Raw genomic sequence first — 26261 nt, forward strand, 5'->3', positions numbered from 1 at the left:
AAATGACTCAAATGAGTGGTGAACTTCTCACCTTTGTACACAAGTTAAGTAATACCTTTTAGTGCTCCTGAATGACTGACCTCCCTTGGGCCTACATGGGTGTGTTGAGTTGGTCTAAAGTCCAACAAAGGTGATCTGGCTTTCAAGTTTCAACACCATAGCGCCAACACTTTGGAACACAGTCCTTGGAAATCAAGTGTGCTAAATCAGTGTCCTCTTTTAAATCCCTTCTGAAAATGTACATACGCTGCTGTTTATATAGCTGTTTATTTAAATGTTTTCTGCTGCTTATTTTCCTGTTTTGAATGAACAAGTGTAAAGCACTTTGTAATGCAATTTTGTGCAAGTTGTATTATTATTATTTTATGCTGGTGAAGTTCTGAACTGAATGTCGTTGTTTCGTGCAAGCAAAGACAATATAAAGATCTATATATCTATATTTATTATTATCTATATTGTATATTTGTATATTTGCCTCCATGCAAAGATGCATAGGCCTATAGAAGAGCTCAGACAAGGAGAGCGGTGAGGGTCGAGTGAGAGAAATTGGAGTTGGCCACGACATTTGACACCATGTGGCATATTGCGGCATATTTAAAATATCTTCAGTCAGGATATTTGTGTTCAACATATGTAGGCCTACTTGATATAACAAATATTTAATCAAACAATACATCATTCTACATTTTGCAAAAGTTTATGTTAATACTATTTCATTGTAAATATTAAGACATTCTCAGTTTTAAAGATATACAGCAAACCCAGCACAATTGAAAGGTGTCAATGTCCAATTGTCCATGCTACAGTTCACTGTTCACCTTATTCTCTTGACCTTGGTGAATCTTGTCATGAACAGTTTGAGTCAGCAAGGTGTAGCGGTCCTTCTTCAGGTGCTGAGCAGACATCTGTTCCAACCCAATGGACAGGTAGTGTTCATCAGCACCGTACTGGTGCCAGTGTACCAGGCCGGCTCCATTAGGTGACCTACAGTAAACAGTTATTTGTTTTTGTTAACCACTTTGAACAGGCGTCCCTATTTGGACATGTTCAAAACATTGTGATAGTTTTTGAAGTATAAAAGTGGGTTTAAGTGGTTAACTGTGAACAGAAATGAAGAGTATACTAATGACACTAGACTTGCACATCACATCATCTAGTAGTCAGTTAAATCGTACCGTGTCCGAGCAAAGTTGCCCCAATAGCTCATCATGGTTTTGCTAAGCTGTTCCTCTTCTTCTGTACATAATACTGTAATAGTGATTAAGAGTAGTTTAGGAAACCTTGTGAATTACACTTTCAAGATATGCAGGTATTTATCTGACATTCTATTTATTTTATATTTAGATTCAGAATAAACACTTACTCCCTAATTTGGCATGCGAAGTGATGAAGCAGGATCCCAATATAGTTACAATGTCATCAGTATGGTGAGTTCTAACAAAGCTTGGCCTTCTCTCCTGCAGGAATTTGGGCGGATAATGGTACTCATACAGGTATACAGGAGCACCTGCATCTGGTTGTAGACAAAATGAGGTATGCGAGTTTCAACTCCAATGTTCAATGCAAAACGGGCTAAGAATGATGATTCATAAGATTACATTACTTTATTGTACCTCTGTGGGAATTTGCAGTCTTAATGGCTGGAATGGTAAAAAGAATGTCCCCAAGCAGCTCTGTAAATCTGTCTCTAATTTTCAATGGATCTCCAGAGGTTTCAAGATATTCATCTGCCACCCACTCTTTCAATTGGCTATCTTTCAGCTTGAGGAAAGAGAAAACATTAACAGCTTTCAACCCGGCATCCATATTTTGGGCATGTAGGCAAAAAGTTTCAAAAAGTTTAAACATTTATTTTATTCTGGAAATAAGAATAGCAGATTTACAAGCACACAAAATGCATTGTGCTGTGATGCAATGCAAGCTTGTAGATCACTATTTTCGCTATTCATCGTACAACAACGTATGGCAGAATCAGGCCATGAAATGAATGCGAGGCAGTGTTTCTCTTACATGGGGATAGAACATGGCTAGAACATCCATGACATGTTCCCGGTCCATTCCCTCTGTCCAGTTTGGAGGAGCATAGAACTAAGTGAAGAGCAATCAGGTTTACTTTTTGTTTGTTTTGGAGAACAACCATTAAAGAAAAACAGTTTTGCCAAAGATTATGAGTAACATAAGAAAACTCCATTGAATCCATTGAATGTTCTAATACAACAATATGAGCGATAATGAAAATATTGCATTTAATTCACCCATTCATGCACACATTCACACACTGACAGCAGAGGAAACCATGAAAGTACTATCCACCTGCTCAACGGGAGCAGCCAGTTAGGGGTACAGTGTATTTCTCAAGGACGCTTCAACACAAATCCAGGGGGAGCTGGAGGTCGAACCGGGGACCTGTCGATCCCAAAGCCACATTGGTACTTACCCAAGGTAGTAGCCAGCCCCCTTCATGATTATTAATGCCTGTTATGAATGGTATTTTGAGAAGTTTGTGGTTTTGGTACAGTTCATCCACAGGTTTTGTCAAGAAGTGTCCATCAACATTGACAGGGTATCTTATCTTGTTGTCCTTGAGAGAAAAGCATATGCATAGATTTAAAATAGCATAATATTTATGAAACATTCAGCACAACAAGTATTTCATTAAAAACACATTAACACAGATTTAATCAAATATATCAGTTATATCAGAATCAGAATACTTATCATGTCAGCAGATATCTACTGTAATATTTGTCTCAAACCTTTTCAATAGTCAGCATTGCATCAATGTCCATGGACCTCAGGCAGTCAGCAATCATTGTTGTGCTTGTGGTGTCACAGCCTGATACGTTGGCTAAGAGCTGGCAATAAAGATCACAGAAATATATTATTTTAAAGAAGAAAGACTATAACTCTTTGGCACAATGTACTACATATTGTGTACTGTATATTTACAATTTACTAACTGTTTATACAAAAAATAAGTGCAGTATCCTGATAAATAACCTTTGCTATGGGCATAGGATGTTGCGGCAAGTATAGTGAGTCCATCGCAGCAGTGCCACTTTGAGCGATTCCACGGTGAAACAGGCCATCAGACAATGGAGACAGAGCCTGATAATTCAAGGAACACAAAACATGCAATATATGCCTTTAAACTAATTTAAATATATTCCTCTGTGTATTCATACTTAGCCATTTTGTCTGTAGAGTTTCAGAGAATATTTTTGTGGGGACTAGCTGTACCAGGAGGGACACGCTCACTCCACCAGCAGACTCCCCAAATATGGTGACAGAACCTGGATCTCCTCCAAAGTTGTGGATGTGCTCCTGGACCCATCGCAGAGCTGCCACCTGGTCCAGTAAACCAAAGTTTCCTGACATCTGTTCATCTCCGGTACTGAAAAGAGCACACGATCAGGAATCGCTAAAACAAGTGAGAAAATGCACCAAAATTCTTCCTCAAAAGTGCTAGGACACCTTCCTCACCTGAGAAAACCCAGTCCTCCTAAGCGATACTGGATGAGAACCACAACTACATCCTGGTAAGCAGCCAGGGCAGAACCATCGTACAATGAGGCTGAGCCATGTTCTAGCCCTCCACCATGGATCCAGACCATGACCTAGGGAACGAAATACAGAAATAAAAATGTAATCTTTTTATTTGGGTTACCAATTGTATTCACTACAATTCTATGAGGGAAAACATGGATCTTACTGGGAGTTTGAGATCTTGAGCATCTACTGTTGGTGTGTAAATGTTGAGGTAAAGACAGTCTTCTGAGATATCAGGGATATCAGAGATATCAGTCATCACGAATAACATATTTATCACATGCAGAAGAAATGGTTTATTTTGGACACAGCTGTGAAAACAAACCAAAAATGAATTACAGCTGATATATTGATATAAATCTATCCAATAAATACCTACTGGACTGCATGAATGACTTACATGAATGGTTGTTGGGTGGCATCTCTCACTCCTTCCCATCCCTCTGCAGGCTGGGGTGGGGCCAGTCTCAGAGGTCCTACAGGAGGCTTTGCAAACGGAACTCCCAGGTAGGCATGGACTCCTGTATCTTTCCCCTTTACACTAAAATGCTCTCCTCTCAGACTTCCCAGTTTTGTGTGGACTACTGGTGCTATTTAGACAGTGAAGCAGATTTAGATTTAGATGCATGTGAGACATTAGACAAACAGAAAGTTACACTGAAGTTCACAAGCTGCTTTTTTGTAACCCTACTTGTCAACAATGACCTCTCGGGCGCTTAGAAAACATATTAGTGTGGTACGAGGCGTAAAAAAAACAGCTCCCGTAGGATCTTTGTGCTAAAATTGTTTTTTTTGCAGATCTTGGTTCTATAGAGTCCAAACTATGAGAAAATGATGGGGTTCAAATTTTCCCGACCCCCACCCCGTTTCTGGGGGGGGTCATCTATTTGTGACCTCCCAGAACAGTATGCCAGCCAGTTAATGTCCGATTTTCATAATATTAGAATAGTCTTGTATGTTTTAAAACAGTTGATTTCTTAAACTTTTAAAGTGGTCAGAAGAATCTTTTTGGCCCCTGGGCCTATCCCAGTTCTCATTACATTCCTTGCTCTGCTCCAGAATATTGTCAAATTAGATTATAAATGAAGCATAAAAGTATTTGTAGCTGGGCTCTGATATAAAATCAGAAAAAGAATAGCAGTAGCCAATACCAGCTGATCTACAAGGTTGTAATTTTGAGCTTGTAGATATTTTCAAAGTAAGGTGCCTCAGACCCAAGTGTAGCAAATATTTCTTCTAAATAAAGATCAGTCAAGATCAGACAGGCTGCTGCTGCCTTTCTCTTTTCTCTTTGTCTTTCTGTTGTCGGTCAGGTGACTGGGATGGCTACTTGTCATCATCAAGTATTTCTTTGCTCGTGATCTCCTTAAATATGCTCGACTGATGCCAGTCTATCTTGCCCAAATGAACGCTCTTGAACAGGATGACCCAGAAACATGGAACGCACTGAAGTCAGGTGAATTTGTGGTGGCAAAGTCAAGGAAATCAAGAAGCTAAAGGGACATGGTGGGATGGTTGGACTCAGTAGATATGAAGCAGCTCTGGACCAACTAGTCACTACCACACCTCATCTTTCTGGTCTAGTGAATCAGTACCTCAAGTAGCCTTGCCGAGCCATGAGGCCCATAGGGCAGGAGCCTATCTCCTGTTTCTGTAGCGTGAGGCAGCTTGATGTACACCCCCTGGACATGATGCTAGTATGTCGCAGGGACTTACCCCCAATCCAACCCTTGATGCTGAGTGTCAAGCAGGGAGTCTTTGGTATGACCCGGCCGGGGATCGAACCCCGACCTCCCAGTCTCAGGGCGGACACTCTAACCATAAGGCCACTGAGCTGGTAATCAGTACCTCAACAGCTTCCCAAAAGCTTCCAGGTCTTCAAGGAAAGAACATTATCAGCTCTCAGGAGAGATTGCATTGAGGTCAAGAGAAAATGCTCTCAAGCAATGTAAATTGATTGAGTTGCACTGTGGAGGCAATCTGTTCAAAGAGAACACACCATTGAAGAGTCTGGTTTCATCAGCGCTTGTGTCAGATGGGGCAAAACATTACATTCTTCCTGGGCCTACACAAGCTTCCTGGGCCTGCACAATTTTTCTGGTGCTGACTGGGGAGGAAATTTAGTTGGAATCTCCAAGAAGACATGGGTCAATGCCTACTTGAGGCTTGATGATGATGATCATGCCATTAACTGCTTCAAGGACCTTGGAATGGGTTCCATTCCTCCTGAGCTTGTTAACGGCAAGCTTCCCTCACCATTGGAACATTTTGCATGCAGTGTTTACAGTCCAAAAGGTCCAACAACCTTGCTATTACTAGATGGGAACTATTTCGGTCAAAGAACTTGGAGGGTGAGATGCTACCTCCAACTCGTGCTGCACTGCTACCACATATCCTCTGTGCCAACTACGTCACAATGCGGGATAAGTCATTCATCATACCTGACAAATTGCCCTGAGCTTCCACCAATCGAACAAAATGGATGGAATTCAGATAGTGGAGGGTATGTTCCAGTCAGGTGTCTTGCCCTCCCTGCTCCAAAGGCAGTACTTGTGGTTGCAAAGCAGGTTGCAAGGGACGGTGCAGCTGCTCAAACAATAACCTGCCTTGCACTCTCTGCAAATGCTATGGTGTCAACACTATTAGGGAGGACATTCAAGATGATGATGACGAAGATGAATAGATCCTGCAAATAATGTATTGTAGGCATAATTGACCATGGGCTCTTTAAGAAGATAAGTGTGTGTGTTGTGTTGTTAGTGTGAGTGCAGTGTGTGAAATAAATGGACACGTTCTGCGTACCCAAAGTGAGAAGTTGCAATACCTTTATTCCCTGCAGTAACATCTGTCAACAATAATGGTAGAATATTAATAAACTATCAAAGTACTTTACATAAACACAAGATATTCTAATACTATTCGAAATACTTGCAAATCACATATATGGGTGCAAGAATAGGGCAAAACTAGTCCCGGCCCCCTGTGGAAGACCCCTGGTATTAACTACTACTCATTTTTGTAATCAGTGCCCAGCTACAAAAACTTTTAATGTTTAAATTATTGTCTAATTTGACATTGTTCTGGAACAGGAGCAGAGCGAGGAATGTAATGAGTACTGAGATGAGTCCGGGGGGGCCCGGGTGAAGAAAGACCCCAACCAAAAGTCTGAAAAGATTATTCTGGCTACTTTCAAAGTGTAAGAAATCAACTCAGAATATTTAAAAACCTATAAAACAACCCTAATATTATGAAAATCGGACATTATTGTCTGGCGTACTATTATGGGAGGTCCCAAAATATATGACCCCCCAAATAGGGGGTGGGGGTCGGGAAAATTTGAACCCCATCATTTTCTTTTGGTCGTTTCGTTTGGTCCCTATGAAAGCCAAAAAAGCAAAAAAATCACTTTTAGCAAAAATATCCTACGGAAATACACCTCGTACCACACTATATAGTAAAAGAAACGTTATTCTACAGTATATCCTAGAATAAGAGACAGGTGACTCCATGTCACTATTAAGAAATGTATAAAAAAATAGAAAATGTATACCAATTTATATCCCATCAGGATAGAGACCTCAGTTAGGAAAAAGATTAAACAAGTTTAATTGGAAGTACTGTAGATGAGCAGACAAAATTGGAACTGGAACACTAAATCCTACTATAAATGCGCCACGTCTTTGTCTGCGTGCATGTGTGTAATGCATGTAACTCGAGAACCGTTTGACCCACCGACTTCACATTCGACACACTTGTTCCACACCCACGCAGTGCGTGGTATAGAGTCGGTCGGACCCACAGTTCTCCAGAACCACCACAAAAGGCTCTGGTCACACCTGTGCAATTTCCAGCCTCTGCCTCAGCCAATTGAGGCTTAACCAATCAGTCTCTGCCAGTGGGCAGCATTGATTGCCAAGTACACTTCTCACAGTCAGTTTGCACACTTCTCTAGTTACTAAATAATAATGAAGCATGCTAAATGGGTACTTTCTGGATTGGTGTAAGTGTAAGTAAGTACACCAGTAAGTAATGGTAATCTAACATGGTCAACCCTAGATGTCATGAAATCACAAACGTCATATGCATCGCCCCCATCAAATGCACATAAATTGAGATTAACATGCACTGCACGGATGTCACATATCAAATGCACTTATGGAGGTCAACATGCACTCACACCTACGCAAGAGAAAAGAACCATGTAGCCCATTATTAGATGTGTTTTTTGATTCATGCAAAACAATGATGATGATGATGATGATGATGATCATGATGATGATGATGAATGACAATGAACAACACTGATTTGCGCATGTGTCCTGCCCTGGGTGCCTCTGATACGCCCATGGGCATATCCGTGTAAAGTATAGGTGTGAGGCCCGAACTCTAGACCTCTAGTTGAGGTAACAGCTAGGTAATAAATGTTGTTCAATGAGTGCACAGCGAACTCAAACCAGAAAGCCTACTGAAAATATCAGCGTCAACTGAGGACACAAGCACATTCTGAATATTGAGTATCAACAAAACAACAACACAATACAAAACTCTCTAGGTTTTTGTGTGTTCATCATATTAGCAGACAGGCTTATGTACAAATAGGCTATACGTTCATATATGCATTTTTGTCTATGAACATCAATCAGTTAATCATTAGGCAAAAGTGGGCTATGTTGAATTGACTTTCATGGGTGAAAAATTACAGCAATAATGATTAAATATCATCTACTTACCATCCAGGTCTGCAGTGGCACATAGAAACCATGAGCATGCTGACAAGAGGAAGAGGGCTGCATTTGTAGGTGACTTCATTGTTTACTTTTGTGCTGCAGGTCTGGAACACCCCCGCTGACTCTACTGCTCACTGTGAGAGTGGAAATGACGGAAGTGGGGAGAAGAATATTCTCGCAGGTGTTTCACCTTTGTACAGTTAAGAAACTAAAGTGCAGTTCTCCCGAAGGATATGGGTCCATTGGGTTGGGCGGCATGCAGGACAGAAGACATAGGTGTGGAGTCATGTTTGTCAATGGCGGTCTAGGCCTGTATACTGTACACATTCCACAAACTTCACTACAAAACTAAATTGATTTATTTGTAAGCTAAACTATGACATTAAAGACCATCTGAACTCAGGGCCCTCTTCACTCAGTATTTTAGACCATGTGGTACATTGGACCAGGCATAGATCATCTAACTCAGGGCCCTCTTCACTCAGTATTTTAGACCATGCGGTACATTGGACCAGGCATAGATCATCTAACTCAGGGCCCTCTTCACTCAGTGTAGCTGTACAGGTTCAAGAATGTCCACGCATCATACAGATGTCTGATATTGGTTTTATTTGTCATGCGACTTTCAACTCCTCCAGTCACCAAGACACCGTGAAAACTATAATAATAAGAAAAAATGACATTTTGTTCAGTTTTTGAGTCCATACGCATTGTAAACAGTAGCCCCTTTCGGGACCCTCCATAAAGCTTTTCTGAAATTTGGATGAGTTTTATGTAGGGTCCCTGCTCATAACTATATTTTCGTATGGGAATTCTGGAACGCGGACATAAATATTCTCTCGAAGATCGTATCTGCGGCGTTTGACGGCTTTTTTTAGTTTAAGTTATTCTGAATTCGTGAACTAGAAGTACCTATACAAACCGCTGCGAATATCTCCTGTGGCGCGGAAGCCGTTAAGTATTTTTAATCTTTGTTTGACCGATTTGGTCGCTTTATTTCTTCTTGTTTGTTTACCGTTTATTGTACCGCCTCCCGGTGTGCGGTTGGCTTGTGCGGCTACGTCCCTGCCTCTGATCTGCTCTGTCATAGCTATAGCGCCACTAGCTAGCCAGATAGGCGGTACAATGAGGTGTCAATAAACAAGGAAGGAAGAGAAGAATCAAAGCGACCAAATCGGTCAAAAAAATACTTAACGGCTTCCACGCCACAGGAGATATTCGCAGCGGCATGTATGGGTACTTATAGTTCACATATTCAGAAGCCCTCACACGAAAAAATGTCGTCAAAGAGCGCAGACAGGCGTTATCCACGTTGTTTTATGTATGTCCGCATACCAGGTGGCAGGATACTGCTGGAACAGGACCCAATGGTCTGTGTCGTCAAAGTCAGAAACTTCAGTACCATTGGGTTCTGCTTGGAGGGCTATGTAAACAGTAATTAGAGTCCACACATGTGCTTTCAAAAGATCAAACAAAGTCCATAGTTCTACATTACAGCAACATTAGGCAATTCACAACAAACACATTACACTCAAAAGAACACAATAAAGGATATGTACCGTGTGCGCCTTTGAACCATGTGCAGATTCCTTAATATTTGTCTCTCTGACGTTCCCAAAAATACAGGAACTCAGTTCAACCTCTGACCCTCACTGACAGGTGACGTCATGTGAGTGACGTGACACTCTAATCATGTGACTCCCTTGGCATAGGGTGCATTTTTACCTTGTGATGTAACTTTGAACTATTATTGCCATTTTTAATTATATTTATTCATAATGAAATCAACCTTTTTATCCAAGTATGTTCATAAATGTTGCACAACCAAACCCATATTTAATATAATTCAAGTTTATACCTGAAACCACTTTCTCTCGTTCTGGGACAGTTACACTCAGTATTTTTCGTTCAATATACAGCCCTATAAATTATTAATATACAACATTACATTCTGGATTTTGTAAAATTGTCTGTTCATTTTATACTTTTTCAAAACAAATAATTACACATATTCTCAGTTTTAATGCAGTATTTATGCAGCAAACCCAACATTGAAAAACAAATGCAAACTATTCATCAGCTGGGTTACATAATTAATAACAATTTTCTTTAAAAATTTACATTTGAAAAAAATCTCAAAGTGCTATGTTCAGTGTCCGTTTGCATTTGCTAGTGTGCCACACTGGCATTCATATTCTGATTCTGTTGACACAAGTATGCAGGACACTATTAGGCGAGTGGAATGGGAAGAGGAGTGCTGTCCGTACTACAGTTCAGTGTGCTCTACATTCTCTTGACTCTGGTGAACAGTTTGAGTCAGCAAGGTGTAGCGGTCATTCTTCAGGTGCTGAGCAGACATCTGTTCCAACCCAATGGACAGGTAGTGTTCATCAGCACCGTACTGCTGCCAATGTACCAGGCCGGCTCCATTAGGTGACCTACAGTACATACACATTGTTGTTGAAAAGAATGTTCGAAATGTTTTGAATTTTGGATATGTCATCATACGCAAAAACTTTCATTTTTTAAACTAAAATGCTTAATATGAAAAGTAATGAGAGTATGGAAACTACACTCACAACATCTAATTATAATAAGATATGTGAGTGTAATCCTACCCCGTCCGAGCAAAGTTGCCCCAGTAGCTCATCATGGTTTTGCTAAGCTGTTCCTCTTCTTCTGTACATAATACTGTAGAGTGATTAAGAAAAATGGTTTAGTGAGGCTTCTGACGTACACTTTCAAGGTATACAGGTCAGGTATCTGATGTTACATTTATAATTTCTTTAGTAAACGCTTACTCCCTAATTTGGCATGAGAAGTGATGAAACAGGATCCCAATACAGTGACGATTTCATCAGTATGGTGAGTTCTAACAAAGCTTGGCCTTCTCTCCTGCAGGAATTTGGGTGGATGCTGGTACTCATACAGGTATATAGGAGCACCTGCATCTGGTTGTAGACACAATTTGATTTATAAGGTTCAACACAAATGTATGAGGCAAACAGGATAAGAATTACCGTTCGTATTGCATTTATTCTACAGTTACCTCTATGGGAATTTGCAGTCTTAATGGCTGGAATGGTAAAAAGAATGTCCCCAAGCAGCTCTGTAAATCCATCTCTAATTTTCAGTGGATCTCCAGAGGTTCCAAGATATTCATCTGCCACAAGCTCTTTCACTGAGCCATCTTTCAGCTTAAAGGAAAGAAACAACATAAACCATTTCCAACCTGGTGTCCCTATTTTTGGCATGTCATTACTCATTATAAAAACAACAGAAATAGCAGATCTACAAGCTCACAATGTGTTTCAGAAATAGCAGATCTACAAGCTCACAATGTGTTGCATCATGATCTTGTAGATCTACTATTTTTGTCATACTAACAAAACAGTAGGGTTTAAGTGGTTAAGGCGGCAGCATAACAAAAACATAGAATCAGGCCATGAAATGATTGTGAGGCCGTTTCTCTTACATGGGGATAGAACATAGCTAGAACATCCATGACATGTTCCCGGTCCATTCCCTCTGCCCAGTTTGGAGGAGCATAGAACTATTGAGAGAAGAGCAATCAGTTTGTTTGTAGAATGAGGACATAAGCAAAACACTATATTTTAAATGATTATGAGTAAAGTAAGATAACTAAAATTAAATGATGGATTAAATTAATACAAGTTAATCAATGTTCTGATGCAACAATATCAGTGATACCGTGAATGCTGCTTTTATATACTGTAGCCGTGTAGCACCTTTATCCAAACCACTTTACAATGTGCATTACATTCACCCATTCATGCACACATTCACACAGACAGCGGAGGAAACCATGCATCATAGTATCATCCTGCTAATCAGGGGCAGTTAGGGGATCAGTGTGTATTGCTCAAGAACACTTTGACAATAACCCAGGGGGAGCTGCTGCCTGGAGGTCGAACCGGAAACCTTCTGACACCAAGTGGCCACACTATCTCCCGAGCCACTGTCACATTGGTACTTACCCAAGGTAGTAGCCAGCTCGCTTCATGATTATTAATGCCTGTTATGAATGGTACGAATGGTATTTTAAGAAGTTTGTGGTTTTGGTACAGTTCATTCACAGGTTTTGTCAGGAAGTGTCCATCAACATTGACAGGGTATCTTATCTTGTTGTCCTGGATAGAAAGGTATAAAAATGTATACGATGAATATGATTGTCAAACATCCAGCACAACAAAAATATTTCTCTGAGATCTAAATCAAAGATGTTATAATATATCTTCAACTTGCATGTCATATATCATCAGATGATATTTAACTCATCAGTTATACACACACCTTTTCAATAGTCAGCATTGCATCAATGTCCATGGATCTCAGGCAGTCAGCAATCATTTTTGTGCTTGTGATGTCACAGCCTGATACTTTGGCTAAAAGCTGGTAGAAAAATAGATTTTTAGCATACATTACTATACATTATAATACATTATACATTATAATTTACATTATAATACATTATACTACATAATTATAATACAATACATTACATTGTGTATTTACTCATTTCTAATACACAACAATGTAATATATGAAATAACCTGTGCGATGGGCAAAGGATCTTGTGGCAAGTATAGTGAATCCATCGCTGCAGTGCCACTTTGAGCGATTCCACGGTGAAACAGGCCATAAGATAATGGAGACAGAGCCTGATAATAAAAGCAACACAAAACATGCAATATGAATTCTTCCTCTATGTACCGGTATTTATTTATTCTTAGTCATTTTGTCTTTGTCTGTGGATTGTAGACTACTGTACCAGGAGAGACACGCTCACTCCACCAGCAGACTCCCCAAATATGGTGACAGAACCTGGATCTCCTCCAAAGTTGTGGATGTGCTCCTGGACCCATCGCAGAGCTGCCACCTGGTCCAGTAAACCAAAGTTTCCTGACATCTGTTCATCTCCGGTACTGAAAAGAGCACACGATCAGGAATCGCTAAATAAAATCCATAGTTCTTCCTCAAACATTCCAGGACAGCATCATATGCTCATCATACTACAGCATCCTCACCTGAGAAAACCCAGTCCTCCTAAGCGATACTGGATGAAAACCACAACTACATCCTGGTAAGCAGCCAGGGCAGAACCATCATAAAATGAGGCTGAGCCATGTTCTAGCCCTCCACCATGGATCCAGACCATGACCTAGGGAACACATATATTTGAAAATATTTGTATTTTACTTTCTAATTGCACCAGTTAAAACAATATACAAAATATGAATAAATCTTACTGGGAGTTTGTCATGTTGAGACGTTATTGCTGGAGTGTAAATGTTGAGGTAAAGACAGTCTTCTGAGATATCAGGGATATCAGAGATATCCGTCATCTTAAATAACATACTCATCACATGCAGAAGAAACGGTTTATGTTGGACGCAGCTGTGAAAACAAAACAAAAAGCTGATATACAGCTTTTTGCATGCACGCGCACACGCGCGCACATTCACACACACACACACACACACACACACACACACACACACACACACACACACACACACACACACACACACACACACACACACACACACACACACACACACACACACACACACACACACACACACACACACACACACACACACACACACACACACACACACACACACACACAGTAAAACTCTATCCAATAAACTGGACTGCATTAATGACTTACATGAATGGTTGTTGGGTGGCATCTCTCACTCCTTCCCATCCCTCTGCAGGCTGGGGTGGGGCCAGTCTCAGAGGTCCTACAGGAGGCTTTGCAAACGGAACTCCCAGGTAGACATGGACCCCCGTATCCTTCCCCTTTACACTCAAATGCTCTCCTCTCAGACTTCCCAGTTTTGTGTGGACTACAGGCCCCGTCTTTGGTCTGTGAGAAAAGTATCTACAGTGATGCAACTGTATGATAGGCACATTTTGCACACACACTTCCTGGATGCCAACGATGAACCTCTGCCCCAAATTTTCCAGAACGGCCTGGAGGCCGACTTTTGAAAAACACATTATTTGATATTACTCCTACAGATTCTGTCCAAAAATCCCGCAAATCGTTACACACTATCTCTATAGTCTTGTGTTCAAGCCAGATCTCTCCGATATTTCATATTCCATCGTAATTGGCTAACATGCTTTCAAAGTTTGCAGGATTGGCCCGTTTTGAACAAAAAGCCTCAAATCATGAATGCAGCATGCAATTTACGTGAAGGCTGAGGAATATATCCCACCCTTTTCACATTGGCCTGTTATAGCGCCACCAACAGGTGGAGTTTTGCAAAACACATTTTTTGAACAAAATGCCTCAAATCATGAATGCAGCATCCAATTTACGTGAATCTTTCACAGACTTTCCTACTAGACTGAGGAATATATCCCACCATTTTCACATTGGCCTGTTATAGCGACACCAACAGTGACCAACAGTGGATTTTTGCAAAACACATTTTTGGAACAAAATGTCAGAAATCATCCATTGCCATCCAAGCCATAAGAAGAAATGGCACACTTTTCACATTGGCCTATTATAGCGCCACCAGGAGGCCACAACCTGACCTGCCCTGGTGGAGACTTGTGCCCAGAGGGGCATTTTATCTACAGTAGTTATATATAACATGTATAGTGATATTTATCCAGACAACAAGAGATGTATAGTGTATAAGTAGGATCATACCTATTCTTCATCTTTTCTACATGTTGTCTGACCATCTCAGGAAGGGTTTCAGTCATGAAGGTGTAACGGTCCTTCTTCAGGTTCTGACCAGGTTCCTGCTCCATCCCAATTGAGAGGTAGTCTCCCTCTGCTCCATACTGTGGCCAGTGTACCAGGCCAGCTCCATTAGGTGATCTACAAACACACACAAACACAGTACAGAGGCGAAGGGCTGTGATATAATTACAACAGTGTAACAAATTGGACTGGGAAGCTTGAAAATTGTCCTCTGGTGGCAATGTTCTTTATTTCTTTTGAAGGTTTAAATCTGACTGAACTTTCAATAAAACATACAGCAGTTGCAAGGCAATTAAAATAAAACTATTTTTTTGGGCAGCTAAAATAATCCAAATTAAATGTATCTGGGAGAGAAGATGGACATCCAAATGAAACTGTTACTGCAAATAACCTTCAGAGATAATGAAATAGACTATAGCGCTTACGTGCAATTGCAACACATGGTCTTGATTGATTGATTGTTTGATTGATTGAAGTAGGCCTATTTATTAACAGTATGCAGAAGAAAGCACAAACTGTTACTGTGGATGGCACCATAAGCATACAGTTGTTTACAACAGGGTCCACCATTTTCAATTCATTAGAACATTTAGAGACTACAAATCTACACTTCTATACAAAAAACAGGAGATCATCATATGAAGGAAGTAAAAAGGGATAAACATATACAGTAGGGGGAAAAGGGTGGGACTCAGACTTTATGGTGGCCAGTTTCTAATTGTAGCCGCCCATAGGTGCCCTTTGAGACCAGTTTTGAAGGAGTCAAGGGATTCACAAGGCTTTATGGCTGTTGGTAGCCACACAGAATGAATCAATAACCACTTCTGCACATTGTAGAATCTCTTACCTTGTACGAGCAAAGTTGCTCCAGTATTTCATAATAATTCTGCTTAGCTTTTCATCTTCCTTTGTACATGATTCTGGGAGAGAAATAATTTGATTAGACACTAGACAGTGTCTAATAGACATCATGAGCTGCAAAACTTGGTCTTGTTTTACCTTGCACTATGACTTGATCTTGTGTGAAACATATTCCCAAAACGAAGATTACTTCATCCCCATGATCAGAGCCAATGAAGCTGGGCCTCTTCTTCTTGACCATGCTGGGTGACTCCTCTAACTCATAGAAGTACACTGGAAGTCCTGCATCTGTTTGGAAGGTGAAAGAAATGGCAGGTTTGTTCATGTCATGTCATGCATCATCTGGTCTTTACCGTCTTTGGTGTCGTCTTCTTTTTTATGATCCATTGTGTAACTGCGGGCTGCCATATTGGGTTATTTCTGATTTTCTGTTATGATTTATAATTTGCCCTGAAACTTGGGTTTCCCATGAAATGGAGGTGTGCAACACCCAACACTTCACTGGACAAATAAAGCCCCCCCCCCCCCCCCCCCCACACACACACACACAAATGTATATTAGCATGTACAAACCACATGTTGTATTTTAAATAATGCAATCTGTGACATTTGTTTGTGAATAAAACGTTACTTTGACCAAATTGTATTGTGTTAATACAAAACCAGTACTGAATATATGAACAGCAAATGATGTTCGTCAGATGGGGCAGTAGAGAGTACTCTCTACTGCCCCATCTGGAGGAGTCAGGTTAAGGAAGTGTAGGCTACAGACAGAAGGACAGACAGAATGACTGACTGACAGACAGATATTTTTCAGTGCATTTATAGATAGATAACTATTAGAATTCTGGTGGTTGTCTTTGGTCTACCTGTTATTTTATTGAGACATTGTTATTAATGTGGATGTGGTTGGGTAGGACCACTACTGGTTGACAATGTCAACAGGTGCATAGAGCTCAAACCCCTGTTCTTCCTTTGCTTAACAGTCCTAGAACTTTTTACCCGGACAATTATATTTTTGTAATGTTCATGTTGCTGTGTCTGGGTGGGTCTTTGAGTACCTTCTTGATGCTCAGTGACATCAGAGAAGATAGGTTTGTTTCCCTGCCCACATCCCTATTTTTTTCTACAGGGAGGTGAATTTCACTCGTGTTTAGTGATAGAGAAAAGTTCCATAAACCCACAATGGTTTTTTTTTTTTTTTTTACTGGACCATTCTGGACCATATTACATTGGGTACAATATACCCATGTTTAGTGATGGATTGACAAAAGTTACGTTTAGTGTTCTAGGGTTAAATGGACTTTCCGTATTAGCCAGCAGAATAAATCTCTGCTGTCGGGAAGAAACCACTTAAAGGGATATTTCACTTTCAAAAAAACGTTTGGTCATTAATTTTCATCATCTACCCAGGTTTATGTGAACACCCCGGGCAGTTTTTGGGTGCGTTCGGAAATGCGCACCGGGAATGTGGTCAGTTTATTGAGTGTGGTGGGCGGTGACGTCACAGAGTGTGTTTAGTGTGCCTTATTTACGAACGACCTCAAAGTTGATGTTGTGACTTTATATATTGTCATTACTTGCATGAGAAGGAGCGAGGTGGTGGAGTTTGAGTGGAGTGGAATGGAGTTAAGGTTAAGTGTTTTTTACTACTTTTCATTGGTTCAATATTTTCGAATCAACACACAGATAGATCTAAAGGTTGTCCAATAGCACTGATTTATGCAAACATCCTTAAAAATTGAGTTAGGTGGTTTCCTCCCGACAGCAACGAAATGTTGGCATGCATGCCACTCACACAGGGATATGGGGTTCAAACTTAGAGGTAGGACATAGAGGTCAAGGATTACAGCTAAATTATGTTGATCAACATTATCACCTTCAGTCTTACCTCTGTGGAAATTTGCAGTTTTAATGGCAGGAATGTTAAACATCACATCTCCAATCACCTCAGTAAACCCATCTCTAACTTTCACACGATCCCCTGACGTTCCCATGTATTCATCTGCCAACAGCTCTGTTATCCACCGGTCTTCAGGCTAGATCATATAGACAGAACAGTCACGTACAGTATAAGGCCAAGGCCTTTACGTATAAGGCCTTGACACACATTGGAATGGGTGAATGGGGGGGAGGATGTGTAATGAGCTCCATCCTGGACAATGCTGGTCACTACTGTAGCTACAGTATGGCTGGTTTGGTGAACGTCCAGCCTCATACTACTAATCCACTGTGCGACACACTAATTTCAGCTAATTATTTGTACCAACAGGCATCTGGTTTTATCCCTTTTATTTTGATCCATACAGTACAGTATTATATTTTATATGGCAGGTTCTTCCAAGCAATTACCAGCCATTATATTATTGGGCTCTCACCAAAATAGATCGCTTGATCAGAACCATCTATTGTACAATTCTGTTTAATGTGCTACTATACATGCCCTATCCCTACCAGTATTCTCCTTCCTGTATGATGGAACATTCTGTGTGCATTTGGGTATACTTGCACAGCACATGTTTATATAATTTTGATTGTTTGACTTAAGTTTCAAGAGTTATATAAGACAAAACGTGAATTGGTCTGTTATACAGTAGCACCATGTGGCAGTAGAATTAGAAAAATGTAGTAGAAAAATTTAGAAAGTTTCACGGCAATCGGACGCTGCATTCATGACTTGAGGCATTTTGTTTGGGAGGTGAACTCGAAGAAAGCGAGCACTCCAAAGCTAATTACAGGCAAACAGTATGGAATATAAACTCCAGTTTGACCAACATTGTCCTGTGATGACTCCCATCATTTGTACATAATATCATAATATGGTGAAATAAATGTTTCTGCAACAAACTGGCAATTGTAGCATTTGGTGCTATGGTTTTAAGCAAAATCACTTTTGGCTCTGTGTTGGCCCCTCAATGTGTTTGGGATTGATCGGACAATGTGTTCATGGTTTTTGGCATCTTTTGTCAAATTGGCTCCTCCTGCAAATTTTGGTAGGCAATTACAGCCAATCCAAATAGAATATGAAAAATCTGAATGATAAATGTTCATGACTTAGACTTAGACTTAGACAGAGCGAGTCACACACACACACACACACACACACACACACACACACACACACACACACACACACACACACACACACACACACACACACACACACACACACACACACACACACACACACACACACACACACACACACACACACACACACAGGTATTTCTTAATTTTCTGAATATTTTTGTACAATAACAGAAATGCCTGCAAGAATAGAAAGGCATACTCACGAATCACGATGTTTTGTAGTAAGTTATGAAATCAAATATTGTTTTAATTTCTGAACATTTTGGCATGATATTACTTACAGCGGGGGATGTAAACATGCTCATTATGGATGTAGCTACTTGCCGGTCCATTCCATACACCCAACCTGTAGGAGCCATTATCTGTGATGACAAAATACCTATTACACAGATATATACACAACATGGTGGAATCATAGATTATAAATGGAGCAATATTTAATAATCAATGTATATCACATTTTGAAATAATCAGTGTTTAATAAAAATCCACCATAGACATTTTATGAGCTACTTCCTGTCAAGAAATTCCCTGCAGATGATTATTTTCTAAGTATGGAAACGCTCATTATCGGTAAAGCAACCTCCTGCTGCCTGTGCATTCAAAACAGGCGGTATGCATGGGCCGTTGAGTGATAGTCAACGAGCACTTCCAAACTCCAGCACTTGACAGGAAGTAGCTCATAAAATGTCTACGGTGTATTTTTATGAAACAAACACTTTACAGATTGAAAGAGGATAATTCAAACTTTCCCTACAGCTGCAATGTTGGTGATTTTGACGTTGATTAATATAATTAGAGAGGACTTTTCTTTTTGGATGAATGGGCTATCTATGGGAAGTGTCACCTAGGTATCACCTTGCTGGCAAGATGGCTGTGGTCTGAATATGGATAATTAACTTACGTTTGCGATGAGCCAACCGCCTTCATCATTATTGAACCCAGTCAAGAGAGGTACTTTGTGCATCTCATGATTTTGTAAAGCCTCCATTCCAAACTTGAGAAGGAACTGTCCATCAACAGTTATTCCATATTGTAGCATTTCATTCTGTAACAGACAAATTGAATAGCAATTACTGTTTAAAAATGCAAGGGGGTGGGGGGGTGGGGGAATTGCATTGGCATCCCAACACACACCGTATGAAATGTCAAGATTCAATGATCCGTGTAATGTCTTTTTAGATACCATTTACAGTTATATTATCAATAATGATTTCATGTCTCTAATGAGAAGAAATGCTGTTTGTTTTCTATGTATTCTCAGTTTTCTTTTTATCCCCAGGATCCAGGAAATCTCACCTCTTTCTGAATCTTCACTATGTCATCTATGGTCAGCTTCATCACACATTCAGCAACCTTCTTTGATGTAGAAAAGTCACAGCCCGAAATGTTTGCTACAGTCTACAAAGCACAACAATGGGTCTCGTTATGGACATTCAAGCCACTTGTATATCATTGTTGTCAAGTGGTAACCTTGTATGTCCAAAACACTTTTTATGAAATGGAGTTATGAGATTTTAGTCACAAGCTCTAATGCTTTTCGTTGGTTGAATATTTTTGTCAAACCCACAGAGAGAAATCAAGTGTAACAAATAGCATTGATCTAACTATGGACGAGGTTTCCACCCAACAGTGATGATATCCTGCTTCTCATCTAACTGTTTGCAATTGCAAAACTAACCTGGGCTACAACCAAAGGGTTGAAGGAATAGAGATGATAATTTGCTGCAGAACCACTCTGTGCTATTGCACCATGAAACAAGCCAGCAGACAATGGAGAAAGGAGCTGCCAATAAAGAGAGGAAAACATATTCAAGATTATTATTATTATTATTCAAGATATTGACACCAATTGGATTCATACTATTTGCTATGGGTTAAACATGAATTAAAATGGTATGCTAGTTACTATCAGGTGAAAAACAGAGAACAGACTTTTGTAGATTTATAAATGTATATAAATTAGATATAATTTTGTTCATGTTCTGTGTATAATGTGTTCTTACTAATGCAGATACGCTCACTCCACCAGAAGAATCCCCAAATATGGTGACAGAACCTGGATCTCCTCCAAAGTTGTGGATGTGCTCTTGGACCCATCGCAGGGCTTCCACCTGGTCCAGTAATCCAAAGTTTCCTGGTAAACGCTTGTCTCCTGTGCTTTAGGAACATAGATGTTTGCAGATGTTAAATACATACAGTTTGACACAATGGCACATGATCATTAGGCTACATGATTCAGGGGAGGACCCAGTCTTACTTACCTAAGGAATCCCAGTATTCCAACACGATATTGTATCAGAACAACAACCATATCCTGGTAGGCAGCCAGAGCAGATCCATCATATCCTGATGCAGAACCCATGATAAATCCTCCTCCATGGATCCACACCATGACCTTAATGACGGAAAAAACGTCTAGTAATGTAAAATGTATAACATTTCATATTACAAGTGCATACACATTAAAGGTATATTCAGTGATTTCACTTAATTCAAATATCACTTATTTTTTTGTTTTGTTGTGATAATCCTCTCTACTATAGAGTGTGCTGACCATATAAGGAGTTCCTCCCTGTCCCCAGTTAACCCCTGGGGGTCAAAAAACCTTAGGTTTCGTTTTTGACTCTCTATCCTGATTGGACGAAAGGCTGGGTCCCACAGCCAAAAACGAAACCTAAGGTTTTTTGAGTGAAATCACTGAATATACCTTTAAAGCTGCAATCAATAACTTTGTTTTGTCAGGCAATGGCAATATAACTAACAAAAATGTGATTGTACACTGCAGTAGTCAGTCTCCCTGTTCTTCTATTGAGAAATGAATTCTGTGGTTGGGTCATTGTTAGATAATGTATGTCTTATCTGTTTACAAACTAATGCCCAGTGGTCAATGTCCCATATCCTCCTGAACTTTGGCCCATGCCATATAGGTCATTCATAGTGTCACCTTATTCTCCCATATCATCATTTTACCCTTAGTCTACTGCCTGTTTACACAGGGTTGCAATGAGAGGTCTACTACATGTACTTGACCTTGGCCTAGTGAGAAAAGAGATAGCTGCTCACTGGGAGTCAGGGACTGTTTTTCTCTGCCGAAAGTTCACAGTGCAGGGAAAGTTATCAACAAGTTGCCTGGCAACGCCTGCCTAGGCGCTCTCCAGGCTTTAATGGGCATCGATGTGCGGAACAGAGGAGATGAATTCCACGTCTCATCATCCATGTGCTGGACCAATGAGTGCTCGACAACCAGCGCCACCGTGGGATATTACGGAAATGAACTATTTACCAGCCAATGAACTTTATATCAACAAATCTGACGTGATCTGCACTATTAATGCCTGTGGGACATGAGTGAAGAGTAGTTCAGTTCGGTTGACTTCAGTTCGGATTCCATCTTGGAACCATTGATTATTCTAAATTATATATGATGTAAATTATACTATTATCTGAACCATGTAGTACACATGTAAATTTACTTTATACCTACTAAAAAACCTTAAAACCTGAAACTTTTCTCAGAACTTTCATCTGCCTCAACTTTCATCTGCCTCCAAATCATTTTTTAAGGTTTATGGCTGTCATTCAAGATTTAAAGGGCTACTCACTCATTTTTAAGGTAAAGACAGCACGGTATTTGGGTCTCCCTGCTGGGTTTATTGAAGGAATATATTTACAGTCCTTTCTAATTATCATTACAAAATAGATATAATTTATTTTTATCTATTAGTCATGAAGGTCAAAACGTGAATTATCCTCTGCCCAAATGGGATTTCTATAGCTCAGCAGTAGACATTTTTGCGTCTGCATGGGGGACCCTGGTTCAGACCCCGGGTAGAATAGGGCATTACAGATTATAGCTTTAAGGCTTAAAAATAAATGTTTCTTCATCTGAGTTGAGAGTTCAATACTTACAGGCATTTTTTGATTCTCAGATGGTTTGGAAGAGGTGTAAATGTTGAGATAAAGGCAATCCTCCGATATGTTCGGGAATTTGACTTCCATGGATAGATTGGCCGCCATCATTTTTAAAAAATCAGTCACTTGAACACACCTGTAAAATATGCATTTTGGTTGCATGAAATTAAGTGTGAGGTCTTATGCCACATTGATTCTCTTTTTCTTAGTTTACACGCGGCTTACATTGTCAAAATGTAACTTACAGTAATGTTTTGCTTCTTACATGAATGGTTGTTTGGTGGCATTCCTCACTCCTTCCCATCTCTGTGCAGGCTGGGGTGGGGTCAGTCTTAGAGGTCCAACAGGTGGCTTGGCAAAGGGCACTCCCAGGTAGGCATGGACTGTATCTTTCCCCTTAACGCCCACATACGTGCCTCTCACGCTCCCTAGTTTTGTGTGGACCACTGGTGCTGTTGCAGCTGTTAGAACAATGACACAGATTTAGATAAATGTGAGAACAGAACGTTTTTGTAGCCCTTCTTGCATTTTCCATCTGATTTGTAGTCATTAAAATACATTACTTATAGTCACTATTAGACTGCCTACTGCAGGTAAGGACAGACTGATGTGCATGTAAACAGCTATTTGTTAATAATAATTAAGCTTCTATTAGCACACAGCAACACAAGTTGACCGGAGGCCGGCCGTGTGGGGGCTCAGGAAGCGCACTTAAGCCTCTCCAATTAATCCAAAATGCCACCGCTCGCTTGGTCTTCAACCAGCCAGAAATTTCACATGAATACCCCCTTCTCCCCTCCCTCCATTGGCTCCCGGTCGCTGCCCGAACTCGAGTAGGGGAGAGCCAGGTCAGTTGGTGCGGTAGGACTGTTTCACCTCGGACTGGATAGTGGATAGTGGATACCATGCAACACTTTTTCGTCGCGTATTTCCGGCGACGTCATTCGATTCCACAGCCCCTAAAGCCTCGCAGACAATTTTTTTCCCATTTCTGCCCAAGATTCACCGAGATACAGACTCTTTTGTGTTTTTGCACGCTGTAAGTATAGTTACAGGTAAAAATCTCTGTCTCGAGACGGCTCGCCCCACGGCTTGGGAAGCCGTGGATATACACGGCTATACACAGCTTGGGATATCCGTAGATATACACGGCGTGGATCTACAAGCTCCAAGTGTTGCGTACACATTCAGCGCTTTGTGAGCTTGCAGATCGTCGGTGCCCCACTCACCATGAATCCAAGCAGAGGTCCTCACAAGTAGGCCTATAGGTAAAACACTGCCACTGCTCAGCGCAATGGCCCGCAAAGAAGTTGAGATTTTACTTGTGCGATATTCAGATAATCTTCAACCGATTGGGTGTACAAGTCATGTTTTTAATATGCCATTATCAAATGATATAGAGAGATGGTAGGGTAGTGCCCAAGCCCTGTTAGCAATGCAGCCTATATGCATGTGTACAACCTTTATTCAAATAGTTTCATTTGTATTGGAGTGTGAAGCTTGAGGTAGTTCATAATTGCTTCAACGTGATGCCTGGGTGAGATGAATGTCTGTGGAAATTATGCCAGTCAGCATGGCCCACCGTTTAATGCTGTGGCCAAAATAATTATACACATTTTCATAAAAAACTGTCATAAAACTGTTTGAGCTCTAGTGTTACAAAACTTTGATGCTGGCATTCAAAGCAACCAAAGGTATGGCACAACGACGTAGAGTCTGTGGGCCACAGACTCTACAATGTGCCATACTATGGCACATTGGCACCCCCATATCTTGCATTTTGCAAGTCTGATCGAACCATACCCTTAGATCAGCCAACACAGGGAAGCTGGAAGTACCTTCACTAAAAACGCTGGTAGCCTACAACGCTCCACACGTCCCAAACTCGTCGCCCTTCTGGCTCCAAAACTATGGAATGCACTTCTCATTGCAATCAGAACTGCAGACTCACTCCCAATCTTCCGCCGTAGGCTGAAAACCCACCTCTTCAGACTCAGGAGCCATTATAAAAAATAATCTAGTGTTGCAAATTGCGGCTAGAAAAAGAGCAGATTCAGGTACTTGGGGTTCACATAAGTGAGAGTGAGGACATTAGCAGGTCACATCATGTGATGCTACTGTATAAGCCCAGTCTCTACTCTCGCCATGCATAGTTCATTAATGGCACCATTACAAAGTTCAGGGGCAAGAAAATGAGAGATCATAACACATCATAACACTGGTGTTACTGTTGACTGGAAAAGCTGTCCAAGTGCTGTTTACTATAGGGTTTAAGTAGTTAATAATTTTCAAGATGACAAGAAAATCAAAGCAAAAATTATTATTGCTTATAGCCTACTTACCTTCCAGGTTTGCAGTGGCAGAAAGAAACCATGCGCATGTTGCCAAGATGAGTGGTGCTGCCTTTGCAGGAGACTTCATGTTTAACTTTTGTGCTGCAGGTCTACTGTGACACCCGGCTGAACGGACTCAAATGATGGGAGTGGTGAACTGCATGCTCACAGGTGTTCCAACTTTGAACAGTAAAGAAACCATCCTTTGTTCCTAAATTTAGTTGGGTTAGGCTAGGTGTGGTCCGTGTGGAGTCATGTCAACTGTGGTCTACATTTAATACATTTTCATACACAATTTATTAAGCTAATATCAAAAGGTTTTCACAAATTAATTAGCTTACTAAGACATTTAAGATCACCTGAAATAAAAAATATGTTTTCAACCTTTTTATACTTTTTCATACTCCTAACAGTGGAATATCTATGAAACAATGCATACTGTATACACTATAGAGTGGTAGCCCCGTTTGGAACCTCTATATCTACGGTGCTACGCTTTAGCTCCAAGATGAGGTTTCCGAGGAAAGCTATCCCTGCGCTGGTATATGGATTCTAGCTGGGTCGAGCCCATCGACAAGTATAGTGGATTAAACCCCTTTTGCAGTATTTATTTCAAAAAGTAAAGGTATCAGAACCAAGATACAGTTGATAAACATAACATAGGCACCTAACATTCTAAGTTAACTGAGGCATCAAACAACCGCTTAAATCAGGCTTAAATACAAATGTAGTCCAGTCAACCCCCTTTGGCATGCGCAGTACTGCTTCCGTAAGATTGCATTGGGAAAACCGGGGAAAACAAATCGTACTGGCTGTTTCATGCCTCAGTTAAAATGTTAGGTGCCTATGTTAAGTTTATACTGTATCTTGGTTCTGAATTCTGATACCTTTACTTTTTGAAATAAATACTGCGAAAGGGGTTTAATCTGCTACTTATCGACGGGCTCGACTATAGACTCAATTTTTACCAGCGCAGGGATAGCTTTTCTCGGAACCTCATCTCGGAGCTAAAGCGTAGATAGCCTATAGAGGTTC

General features: G+C 40.5%; 2 protein-coding genes across 2 annotated transcripts; both read right to left on the bottom strand.

The window, feature by feature from the left end:
* Positions 1-618: 618 nt before the first annotated feature.
* LOC310857596 (cocaine esterase-like) lies at positions 619-8404 on the bottom strand. The gene is made up of 13 exons (XM_083763324.1): positions 8280-8404; positions 3950-4139; positions 3713-3860; positions 3484-3617; positions 3241-3394; positions 3001-3108; positions 2757-2855; positions 2438-2581; positions 2011-2088; positions 1614-1761; positions 1364-1513; positions 1176-1248; positions 619-984 (listed from the first exon to the last, which is right to left on the bottom strand). The coding sequence occupies exons 1-13, from the start codon at positions 8356-8358 to the stop codon at positions 801-803; spliced, it is 1689 nt and encodes a 562-aa protein (XP_083619450.1). The 5' UTR covers positions 8359-8404; the 3' UTR covers positions 619-800.
* Positions 8405-10542: 2138 nt separating this feature from the next.
* Positions 10543-25355, bottom strand: LOC310857124 (carboxylesterase 3B-like; the record flags this gene model as incomplete). Its single annotated transcript, XM_083762737.1, has 25 exons — positions 25236-25355; positions 23159-23345; positions 22891-23029; positions 21243-21376; positions 20985-21138; positions 20660-20764; positions 20278-20379; positions 19883-20026; positions 19260-19340; positions 17780-17927; positions 16027-16176; positions 15875-15947; positions 14971-15144; positions 13972-14172; positions 13547-13694; positions 13325-13458; positions 13069-13222; positions 12851-12958; positions 12591-12689; positions 12275-12427; positions 11752-11829; positions 11326-11473; positions 11078-11227; positions 10895-10967; positions 10543-10714 (listed from the first exon to the last, which is right to left on the bottom strand). Exons 1-25 carry the CDS (start codon positions 25312-25314, stop codon positions 10543-10545), a joined length of 3288 nt encoding a protein of 1095 aa, XP_083618863.1. The 5' UTR covers positions 25315-25355.
* Between the last annotated feature and the right edge of the window lie 906 nt (positions 25356-26261).

Source organism: Protomyctophum parallelum (assembly GCF_964188405.1).
Source record: "Protomyctophum parallelum genome assembly, chromosome: 4".
Lineage (NCBI taxonomy): Eukaryota > Metazoa > Chordata > Actinopteri > Myctophiformes > Myctophidae > Protomyctophum > Protomyctophum parallelum.